At 42.9% G+C, this 11,889-nt stretch overlaps 1 protein-coding gene, 1 long non-coding RNA gene and 1 pseudogene across 5 annotated transcripts in view; 1 reads left to right on the forward strand and 2 right to left on the reverse strand.

Annotated features, from left to right (window-relative positions):
- Window positions 1-1,605: 1,605 nt before the first annotated feature.
- LOC116099817 lies at window positions 1,606-2,576 on the reverse strand. 2 transcript variants are annotated; one of them, XR_004122391.1, is made up of 3 exons: window positions 2,472-2,576; window positions 1,836-1,997; window positions 1,606-1,749 (listed from the first exon to the last, which is right to left on the reverse strand). It is a non-coding gene; the product is annotated as an uncharacterized LOC116099817 (long non-coding RNA). The 2 variants fall into 2 exon arrangements; XR_004122392.1 differs by having other exon boundaries at window positions 2,468-2,569.
- Window positions 2,575-11,889, forward strand: part of Mrps35 (mitochondrial ribosomal protein S35) — a 34,070-nt gene continuing 24,755 nt past the window's right edge. Inside the window, exons 1-3 of one of the 3 annotated variants that reach the window (XM_031383934.1) lie at window positions 2,575-2,746; window positions 8,262-8,299; window positions 10,260-10,427. In XM_031383934.1, the coding sequence (XP_031239794.1) occupies window positions 2,641-2,746; window positions 8,262-8,299; window positions 10,260-10,427 (312 nt within the window). In that variant the 5' untranslated portion in view covers window positions 2,575-2,640. The remainder of the gene's footprint in view (window positions 2,747-8,261; window positions 8,300-10,259; window positions 10,428-11,889) is intronic. The other 2 variants (XM_031383932.1, XM_031383933.1) reach the window with 2 other exon arrangements.
- On the reverse strand, window positions 5,316-5,416 carry LOC116100112 (annotated as a pseudogene).

Consider the following 11,889-nt stretch of genomic DNA (forward strand, 5'->3'; position numbering starts at 1 on the left):
GTTGAACATTTCTTTAGGTACTTCTCAGCCATTCGGTATTCATCAGTTGAGAATTCTTTGTTTAGCTCAGTACCCCATTTTTTAATAGGGTTATTTGGTTCGCTGGAGCCTAACTTCTTGAGTTCTTTGTATACATTGGATATTGAGCATCTTTTTTTTTAAAAAAAAGGTTTAGTGTAAATTGATAGACTTGTTCACAGATTATTCCTGAATGGCTATTGGACAAAGGCCTGTTTTATGCCCTGTCGACCCAAGTATGCAGAGAATGAAGTCCCCATTCTTGGAGTTTATCTCTCTTATGGTGGATGGCATAATAAATATATGTATGCATCTATTCAGTGCATCTTTAGATACTTCCAAGGAGAAGGTAAGAAGGCCAGTGAGATGGCTCAGTTGGTACTGGGTTATTTTTGAGGCAGGATCTCAGTACATAACGTGTAGTTTAGTAGGGCTTTGAACATGCAGTCTTTCTGCCTCAAACTCTGAAATTCGGATATCCTTTCTCCCCAAACAAGCAAAATCAAACAATGGCAAAGGCACTTGCTTCCAAGCCTGACAATCTGAATAACTTTCTTAATTTAAAAAAAAAAAATATATATATATGTAAATACACACACATATATAAACAAACACAAAGCTAAAAAAAAATTAATGCTCAAAGACACCTAGATTAATTGGCTAACACCTGGAAGTGAGGCCACTATTTTTTTTTTTAAAGCTCTTGAGGTGGTTTTATTTAGTGTTCAGTCAAAGTTGAGACCCATATTTTCTTTTCTTTTTTTTTTCCTTTTTAAGACAATCTCTGGGTAACTTGTAACTTACTACATAGACCAGGCTGGCCTCCAACACACAGAAAACCACCTGCCTATGCCTTTTGAGTTAAAGGTGTGTTAGAGGCTCTCAATGGAGAGCCTCTTTTTTTTCTTTTAAAGGTTATTTATTTATTTATTTATTTATGAGCATTTTGCCTTCATGTATGTTCTTGCACCTCATGCATGCCTGGTACCTGTGGAAGCCAGAAGAAGGCATTGTAACTGACATTACAGATGGTTGTGAGGCACCATATGGATGCTGGGATTTGAACTAGGATCCTCTAGAAGAGCAGTCATTGCCTAACTGTTAACCTTGAGCCACCTCTCCGGTCTTCCCTCCCTAATACATATCCATGTTCTTGACTCCATGTCATTTAACCAGTGCTGTTCTGGTGGCTGAAGAGGCTGTATGCTCCCTCCCTGCCTGGTTATTAGTACTGTATCTGGGAACAGATACACTTTGTTCACATACTTTTTATAAAGAACTTAGTTTTTATTAAAAATGATCTCTCATATTAACCTAGACTTCAAATTAGTAAAAGGTCATTAAAAAAAGAAGGCTAAAAAAATTTTTTTCTATCCAGAATTACCTGTGTAATATGTAGGGATCAATGAAAACTGAAAATGTGGAGCCCCCTTTCAGAATTTAATACAAACTTAAGTCACCAGTGGATGATTATACTTCCAAAGCCTTTCCAGCTGAAAAATTATATAGTTTAGAAACTTCTACTGGCAAACTAATACATGCTTTACACTGTAAACCATCTCTGCCTATTGATACTTTATAAAGGCGTTACTTGTAAAGACTTCTTTATTTGTGTACCATAGGACTGTGCATGTGACTGCAGGTGCCCATGGAAGCCAGATCCTCTGAAGCAAGAGTTACTTGAGGTTATGAGCCTTTCTGCATTGGTCTTAGGAATCCAGTTCCGGTCCACTACAAAAATAATACATGAAAAGACAAGGTCAAAATTTAAACTCAAAGCAATCTAGTTCAAAAGGTCATTTGAACAAACAAACAACCTGGTGTGGTGGGTAGAGCCATGCTGTGCCATCGTGTTGTCCCCGCCTCCAACATCTTTGCCTTTGGTACCTGTTACTTCCTCTGTTGGAGTGTAGTTATTTAAGAAGTATAAAGGCTGCTGGAATGGTAATGCCTTATCACTGGAGTTGAACCCTCAGAACCTAGGTGGTGATGGGAGAGAACCAAAGAACTAATTCCCTTAAACTGTTCTCTTACTACTGCACACACATACATACACACAGAGTAATTTTAAAAATATATGTAGTGTAAAGCTAGGTGTTATGCTCCATTCCAGCAATTGGGAGACTGGAGCAGAATGACTGAAAAGAAAAAGGACGGAAGGAGAAGAAAGGAAGAAAATGGAAGAAAGAAAAAAATGGGCTGAAGAGGTGGAGATGTGGTGCATCGATTAAGCAGGGACTACTCTTCCAAGGGACCAAGGTTCGGTTTCCAGCACCCACAAAGGAAGCTCACAACTTCCCTAACTCCATGTCCTCTGCTGGCCGCAGAGGGCAATGCAGGCACAAGATGTGCTGAACCAATATACATAAATAAAAGGGAAAGGAGAAAAACGTCTTAGAGCGAGCGAGCGAACGACCAACCAACAAAACAAAGAAACAAACGAACTAACCAACCCAGAACAGTAGACGCAGCTGTGAGACATCTAGGTCTCATTCCACACCAGCCAACCCGGAGCCACAGCCCCGCCATCCCTCTGCCCAGTGCACTTCCGTTCCCAGGTTACACGTTTCCGGTCCCGCCCCCTCGGCCGTGCTTATCCGCTCTGGCTCGCCGTCCTTCATCATGGCAGCCGCTGCGCTGCAGCTGAGGCAGACCCTGTACCCGGGAACGCGTGGCCTGCGCACCTTCTCCTCAGTCGCCGGGCCCGCGGCTCCGAGAGCCGGCTCGCGTGAGTGTGGGTGCGCCGCCACGGGCTGGGGTAGGGAGAAGGGAGGCCGTGCACTCCGTGACCTTGTGTTTCTCTGGAGGGTCGTCCCGCATTTCCGCGAGTGCATTGGCTGAGTCCGGCCCACCGCAGGGGATCGGGGCACACTGTGGTGTGAGAAGCAGTGCAGCGACGGGAGCTGCGTGCAAGAGTGGGCAACGGGAAAGGCCGGGCCGGGAGCGGGCACCTGCCGCCACCCGGGCCTTCCCCCGCCGCCTCTCCTGCAGGGCATGCTTCATCCTTCTGCTGCGCTTGCTCTCCTGCAGACCTCACAGCACACCGTGCCTTTTTACTCCCTTGTTGAAAATCCACAGATGGTTTTCGGGTAAATTATAGATTACTTAATACATCATAGTGACTCGTCATAGTCCTAAGATGTGTCTATCTCCAAATTTTCGCTGTTATTCTCTTACGTAGAAGATGTGTGTTAGGCAGAGTTGCAGAGGCTGACAATCTATGAACGTTTTGAACTACTGCGTAAACACAGGTAAACAGTAACAATAAAACTTATTGTCACGAAGAAAGAGAAAGTAGAGTATTGAAAACGATATGCTGTCGAAGAAGTGGCTATAAAGTAGGATGAAGTAGTGAGGAGAGACCTCTCAGAGCAAAAGATGCTTGAGAGAAGAGTGCTGCTCTTCTCAAAGAGGTTAAGCATGACCAAGGAAAAGAAAGAGGTACACCCGGGCCAGAGCAAAGTAAAGGGTAGAGTGGCAATCCAAGAAGTCAGAATAGTGGGCTGAGCTTCGAGGGTTTGGGGGCATTTGGTTTTGCTTTGAGCTTGGATTGTGTTAGAAGTAGAGGATTACATGAGAATAAAGGAGTGACATATGATTTCTACTTGTGAAGGATCACTGGCATCTATGTGGTGACTTACTTCAGCAGGGCAAGACTGCAAGACCTGTTTGGAGGCTGTTGGTTTTCCAAGCGAGATTATGGTAACAGTGGCTCATAGGATGTAATTTGAGGATAAAGCCAAATAGGATTTACTGATCTTTCCTGAGCCATTGGATGAGTGATAGTCCTGCTTACAGACATTAGAAACCCTTTGCCAAGCCTTTCTTGTGAAAGCACATTAAATATGGTGACCCTCTTCAGTTGTCTGTCCTTTTTTCAATATCAGCCACACTGAATTTGAGTTTGTTTACTTGTTTCTGTTATTTTCTGTGCTCCCACTAATCTATAAGGTCAGATAAGAGAGGCATTTGGTGATGTGAACTAAATGCAGCTATGGGACTATGAATGCGAGCCAGGGACAATCGAGGGCACCTACCACGGCCCCACAGTGGCCTAGCCTATCCACCTGGACAGTGCACAGCTCTCGCAGAAGTTTATCAGTGATTACCTCTGGAGCCTGGTGGACACTGCTTGGTAGCTAGAGCCTTGACCTCATATCTTGCATAGAATTGGGGTTGAGGGGGCCAATGAGGGATAAAATTAAATATCTATATGTAAATGAGTTCATTGATTTATCTACTTGCTTTAATTACATTAAAAAAATCATTATTTTTACTGAAAAAAAAAGGGGGGGTTGGTGAGATGGCTCAGTGAGTAAGAACACTGACTGCTCTCCTGAAGGTCATCAGTTCAAATCCCAGCAACCACATGGTGGCTCACTACCACCTGTAATGAGATCTGACGCCCTCTTCTGGTGCATCTTTAATAAATAAATCTTTTAAAAAAAAATGCAGTTTAATCAGAGTGCCATTTTTTTTGTTCAAATGATTTTAATTATTGGAATGCACAATTTTTTAATATGCAAATAAAGTTTTAAAACCTGAAAAAAAATGCCAGGTGCATTATTCACTGTAGGAATAATGCTGCTCAGTGGCAAGTGTCTCCTTGTGCTGTGAGGGCTTAGTCTGGTGTTGTAGGCATCCCTGGTCTGCATCACTGAAGTGGGGATGGTGCCCATTTCTTTGTGGATTCAGTCCAAAAGTGAGTAGTACCATGACAAGCCCATAGATTGTCCCACCATAGGTTGTGCCTTTAGCAGAGTTTCTGCTTCCTTAAATGTACTTCTATAACTCTTTACCTTCCGGCCAAGGACATCGCTTCAGCATTTTGGAATACTCAGACTTCCATCATTGAAAGAGGAATTCCTCTTAGAAATTCAAGCAAGCAAACTCCATGTGCCCCACGTTCACTGTAGGACCATGCCCATTCAAAGCTCAGGTACCAAGTATCTGGGGTTCCTGGAATTCTCCTGTCACCCACAAGGGCTGCTTCTCTTCTCACACTCTAGAGTTCGTTATGAAATCCCTGCTTTAACCTGATTTGAGGTTTTCTTAATGAAAACATCCAACAAGGAGAACAAAATGTATAATCAGTGTCATAGTCTAGCAGCAGGTAAGAGCACCGACTGCTCTTCTGAAGGTCGTGAGTTCAAATCCCAGCAACCAAATGGTGGCTCACAACCACCCATAATGAAATCTGACACCTTCTTCTGTGTACTCATTTATAATGATAAATAAATCTTTTTTAAAAAAAAGTGTTTTTTTAAAACCCACAGAATGAAACATTACTAAGTTGTAAAAGTATGGACCTCTTCATGAATCTGCCTGTCATCCTTATGCAGGACCATGCTAATCTCTGCAATGATCCAGTTTGGGCATATGGACTGCCACAGCGTTCCATAACTACCTTTCATATGCCCTCAGTCTCTAGCTTCAAGTATGTGTCCTCTAGGAGATATTGTGCCTACTTCTTATTCAGTGTTCTCCAGAGAGAACCACACACCTATGGAGTGGATGGATAGGTGTTGGGTATTGCTGGGACAGACTTGACCACATTTTAGGGAGGATTGTGGAAGGACTTTGGATCTTTGGCACAGAAGAGCGGTTGAGTGTTAAGAGCTCAGTAGGCTATCTTGTCAGAGCTTTGAAGATAAGAATGTTGAGAACAGTACAGAGACAGAAGCCTGGCTATGAAGTTTCCAAGGGAAGCAGAGATTCTAACTGGGCCATTTGTGTCAAGAATCGTTGGTTCTGGTCAGCTGGAGCTGGAGAATCAGCTGTGATTAACAAGAGACAAGAACCACTAAAGTAAAACCTTTGTTTTACTGGGACAGTTGTTGCTGGAGCTGGGAAATTAGCCATGACTTGCCTCAGCATCACTGAGGCAAAATCTTCTGAGAAGTGTTTCTAAGAATCATCACAGAGATGTTGTGTTCTAGAGGTGGCCAAACTTGTACTTGGTCTGAGCAGCTGAACTTGATAGTATAAGGTGGTACTGGTTTTGACAGCATGAGGGGCTTATGGATTGCAGCTGAGGCTTGGGACTAGGAGAGGCCAGGAGAGGCCATTGAAGGTGCAGCTGGAGTAGCATAGAAAGCACCAGGATTTAAGTGGTCATGGAGAAAAGTTGAGGTTTTACAACATGAGGATAGCCCAGAGGCTATTGGTGAAAGTACAACCAGTTGCAGCAGAAGACCCTAGGTGTTTTGGAGATGCCAGGACCATAGAATGAGCACTTGTGACGTGGAGCTGGCCTGAACATAGAAGACCGTCTGTGTGTGTTGCAGAGGGTGGAGCCAGAGAAGTGACTCCCGCCTTTTAGAGCAGCCCAGAAGATCATGAGTGGATCCCAGATAATTGAATGTTGCATTGTGTACGCTTTTGGAGTCTGGTTTTGCTTTGTTCAGAATGTGACTGTGCCCGGGTTCTTCCCTCTTGAAGTAAGAAAGTAGTTAACTTTGACTTAACAAGAGCCCACATCTAAGGGACCGAATTTTAAAGAGATTTAAGATTTTAAAAGAAACTTTGGATTTTTAAAAAAGACTGAATTTTAAAGTATTTGTTTGTAAAGACTGTGGGACTTTTAAAGTTTGTCAAATGTTTCATGTTGTGATTTTGATGTTAATGTGTGGTCTTGGGGATTAACAAAAAGGAAAGGTTATAGTTTAATAGTGACATGTTTGTGTGTTAAGTTGACAAGGGGTGAATTGTCCTGGTTAATTTTATATCAGCTTGACACAAGGTAGAGTCATCTCAAATGGGAGAACCTCAGTTGAGAAAATGTCTCCATAAGTTCCAGCCATAGGGCGTTTTCTTAATTAGTGGTTGATGGGGAAGGCCAGCTCATTGTGGTGTCTTGGGCTGGTAGTCCTGGTTTCTATAAGAAAGCAGGCTGAACAAGCCAGTAAGCAGCTCTTCTCCAAGGCCTCAGCATCAGCTTCTGCCTCTAGCTTCCTGCCTTGTTTCAGTTCCTGTTGTGGCTTCATTCGTTGATGGACTGTGATGTGGAAATGTAAGCCAAATAAACTTTCTTTTCAAGTTGCTTCTTGGTCATGGTGTTCCATTGCAGCAATAGAAGACCTAACCAGGACAGGTAATAAACTGGAAAAGGGGTTCCCTAGGAGACTTGATCCTCAGGGTTAGGAAGGTGGAGACATCCCATGACAGGCCACCAGTAGGCTAGCAACGCAGGTGTCGGCCATGGGGCCAGACCATCTGCAGGTTATATACTGCAGCAACAATACTGAGAGCAAAAACTGTAGTGTACTCATTACTGTGTTCCTGGTTTGTGATGAATAGTAGCCCTCGATTTTTGAAAGGATGAGCATTGTGGGATGAATAGAAGTATGTCAGATAAAGAAACAGAGTAGGGACAGGGAAGGAGAAGAAACAGGATCATGGGAAATGTGTTTCAGGCAGAGAACAAAGTTTAGCCTTGGAGACAGGACTGGGGACATGGCCTGGTACTGAAAGCTCCTTGGAGCTGTGGGGCTCTTAAAGGTAAGGCTGGAGACAGTGGACCAAAACATGAGGAATCTTGCACACTATGCTGCAGTCACCTTATCTTGTCCTTTGATTTTCTTGACTAAAAGTGGCCTCTGAAAAAGACAGTAATCCTTGTATCTGTCATAGTGAGTAAGGCTAAATAAGTGATAAGGAGTAGTCTAGGTTAGCCTATGGAGAAGTACTTAATAAGTGTTGCTATTTCTACAGCAAAGCATTTGTTTAACTATGGTAAAAGTACTTTTGGTATGTGAAGACTCCGCCCACTTCAACAGTCCTGTGACATAAATGTTCTGTTCTTGAGTTTTGTTGTTGATAATTTTTGTCATTGAACATTTCAAATCAGCTATCTTTAAAGATTTAGAATACTTTCACTAGGCATTTTGTCTGAACATGAACTTACTGTACTATAAAGTTTAGAATTAGTGAAAATATTTTCTTAGCTGGGTATGGATGTTGCCCACCTGTAGTTGCACTTGGGAGACTGAGGCAGGTGGATTGCAGCAAGTTAAGGGCCAGTCTGGGCTACAATGTCAGGCTCCCGTAAAAGGGAGGGTGCATTCTTTAGATGATGAGTTCACTATATCATACTTGCCATGGAGTTTCTTTGTCCCCAGTATTCAAAACTTCGAGAAAGCAGGTCATTGTTCCATTTTCATGTTACTAAAGACCTTAAGTCATGTTAGAACTGCAAGCCAGTGATTTTGAACAATGGTTCATTATAAATTCTTGTCTTTTAGGTAAGGTATCCAGAAGTGAAAGGCCGATGAGAAGAAAGGTACACGTGAATTTATTTTACTCTGCTTTATTCTAATGATTTGTAAAGCCCTAAGGTGAGGTGGAGGCCCCACAAGGAGGCTTCACAAGGTCTCTGAGCACCTCCCAGACCTTGCTAGGACGTAGTCTTCAAATCATCAGCTCTAGGAAGTAGACTCACTCAGACACCAGAAAGCAGGTGGACCCAGAACACAGACTGTTTGATGGTGCTTTCAGCGCTCAGCATTAATCCCACCAGTTTTCCTCCCTGGGCCTTGTTAGGAGCTCAGGTCAGTGGATGATTGTGGAAGCCCAGGCCCAGGCCGTGGTCACCTGGGGCAGTCATTTTCTGAGGAATATTTCCCACTTTGGGACATGTACCACTCTGATGTTGAAATTTAGATGGCATGACTAAATTTTGCCAGCCTAAACCCCACTTTTACAAAGTATTTGCTTTTATTTATTCATGTGTACTTGTGTATGTGTAAGTTTATGTGTATCACATTCATGTCGGGTGCCTGTGCAGGCCAGAAGAGGACATCAGACTCCCTGAAACTGGAATTACAAGTGGTTCTGATGTGAGTGATAGGGATGAAACTTAGGTCCTTTGCAAGAACAGCAAATGCTCTCAACCACTGAGCCATGCTTACCCTAGATCCTACCTTTTATATGGGGGCCATCCTTTAAAATACATATGTGTGTTAGTTTGATTGGCTAAGCTGTCAAGTCATTTACTTCTGGGTCTAGGAGAGTTATGCATTTCAAAACCTGTTTAACTTTCATTAATTTATCTCAAATGCTTACTCTTTATTTTTTTAAAAAATTAAACTACATGCATTTATTTATGTGTGAGGGTGTGTGTTGTGTGTGTGCACATTTGCACACTGTGGCAAATGTGTGGAGGTCACAGGACAACTTTGAGGAGTCAGTGCTGCTGTGTTGGTCTCAGGGATTGAACTTGGGCTGTCAGGCTTGCTGGCATGCACCTTTATCTGCTGAGCCATCTCACTGGCCTGTAAAGTGTTTACACTGTCGTATCTTCCTTATTCTCAAGTTCTGCCCCACTACCCCAGCCCTACTTCCGTGGCTTCTTCCTCCTTTTGAGGTGGGGACTCCTATAGCCCGTGAGGGCCTCAAACTTGCTCTGTAAGAAGTATGACCTAGAACTTTTAAAAACATGTTTAAAGATTTATTCATTTTTATTTTATGTATATGAGTGTTTTGCCTATATGTGTTTATGTGCACTGTGTATGTGCCTAGTGTCCAGAGAAACTGTAAGAGGGTGTCAGATTGCCTGAAATTAGAGTTACAGACAGTTGTGAGCCACCATGTGGGTGCTGGGAACTGAACCTGAGTTCTCTTTGAGAGCAGCAAGTGCTCTTAACTGTTGAGCCATTTCTCCAGCCCTGACCTAGAATTTCTGACCACTTCCCAGGAACTCACATTATAGGTGTGCACCACCATACCTAGTTGCTGGAGTCTAAGCAACACCCTACCAACTAACCCACGTCCCCAACCCTGTCTCCAAGTTCTTAACATTTCCTCGTGTTCAATTGACATTGCGGATGTAAGTTTAAAACTTCATAAATTAATTAACCCTTATGAAGGAATTGTGACATTAAAGAAGATCTTGTCATTCTTTGAAGCAGCTATGCAGATATTTATGCTGAGTTAGTGTTTAGTACTCAAACAACAGATTTGTTGGAAACTAGCCTATTTTACTTATCACTGTTTGTGTGTAGTGTGGGGGTCAGGCAACAGCTCCATGGGGTCAGTTCTTTTTTTTCACCTGGTGTGGATTCCCAGGGTCAAATTCAGATTGCCATGTGTGCACAGCAAGGACCTTTCTCAGTGTCTCACAGTCTTTGAAATCTTGTTTTGTATAAGATAGTTCAAAAGTTATGTATCTTAATTACAGATTTTGTTGTAAAATTAAAGAATATGTTTATGTTTAAAGATTTTAAGTATGTCATGTTTCTTAGGCACTGACTCCTAGGGCAGAGAAGATGGATACCGACCAGGACTGGCCCAGTGTTTACCCCACTGCCGCACCGTTTAAACCCTCAGCTGTTCCTCTACCTGTTCGAATGGGATACCCAGTAAAGAAGGGTGTGCCCCTGGCGAAGGAGGGGAATCTGGAGCTTTTAAAGGTAAACAAATGGTGGGCTCGGGGCTCAGCCAGCTCCTCAGGGGTGCTTATCCCTGACCCACCCCACCTCTTGTGGGAAGCATCCAGTAGAGAGAGCAGCACATTGTGTTTTAGATCTCTATTTCAGATAATGTTAGATTTTGTTCATGGTAAAGAAGACTTAGAGTCATAGGCATTTAATAAAAAATTGGTCAATCCTGTGGCTTCTCGGTGGCCTTTTCTATTGTTTTGTTCAAGTGTTACTAAGGAGGGGAAAATAAAAACTCTGAAAATCTGAAAGCGCAGGTTCCACACCGATCGATTGAGACAGTCATACCCAGAGTGGCCTTGAACTCAGTATCTCTCTTCTGCTTCTGTGTCCCCCTCCCTCTCCCCCTCCCAGGTGCCAGAATTTTAAAACTTTGCTAAAAGAAAGGAGGAGCAGAACCGGGTGAGGGGTATCCTACACAGTGGGGTCAATGTGATTTGCCAGGGAGAGCTTTCCAGAGACAAGAAGGCAAACTCTGATAGAAGCAGGTCTTCAGATGAGGAAACCTTAGTGTAAAGATGTCTGTTCCTGAGGCGGTGGCACTGAGCATACTCACAGCCTCAGCAGCATCAGCTATTATTTTTCCCTTTTGTGGTTCCAAGCCTTACATTTTTGTGTTTCAAAATAAGAGAATAATAGCAAAAAAAAGCCACCCATCCCATAATGCCAGTGCTTTGTTCCTTTTTTTCACTTGATTTTAAGTAAATATTTTCTGATCAATATTCAAGATTCATGGCATAGTTTTTAGAGTAGCTTTCTGCTCTTTTATTTTTCTTTACAAATGAGTATAAGATAAATTGCTTTTTGCATGCTTAACATTATTATATAAAGTATGCCGGTAGGGGCTGGAGAGGTGGATCAGCAGTTAGGAGCACTGGCTGCTCTTTCAGAGGACCTGTGTTTGACTCCCAGCACTGCATGGTACCTCATGACCATCAGTAACTCCAGTCCCAAGGGATTCAGAGCCTACTTCTGACTTATTCTTCCAGTACCAGGCATGTACAGTATAAATATATACATGCAGGCAAAACATTTGTATGCATAAAAACCAATTATTTTAATTAAAAAAAAAAGAGCGCTTAGATCATTTTTTTTTTTCCAAGACAGGGTTTCTCTGTATAGCTCTGGCTGTCCTGGAACTCACTCTGTAGACCAGGCTGGCCTCGAACTCAGAAATCCACTTGCCTCTGCCTCCCAAGTGCTGGGATTAAAGGCGTGCGCCGCCGCCGCCGCCGCCGCCACCACCACCCGGCCTGCTTAAATCATTTTTAAAACTATGCTGGCAACAGTTTCTTATTGAAGGAGTCAAAGCTTTGACCTTTCCTAAATCTTGCTTGACTCTGTGCTTCACTGTGTCAGTGTACTTTTTACTGTATCCCTGTCAGTGTACTCCTTACTGTATCCCTGTCAGTGTACTCCTTACTGTATCCCTGTC

Source organism: Mastomys coucha, unplaced genomic scaffold (genome assembly GCF_008632895.1).
Source record: "Mastomys coucha isolate ucsf_1 unplaced genomic scaffold, UCSF_Mcou_1 pScaffold20, whole genome shotgun sequence".
NCBI classification, from domain to species: domain Eukaryota; kingdom Metazoa; phylum Chordata; class Mammalia; order Rodentia; family Muridae; genus Mastomys; species Mastomys coucha.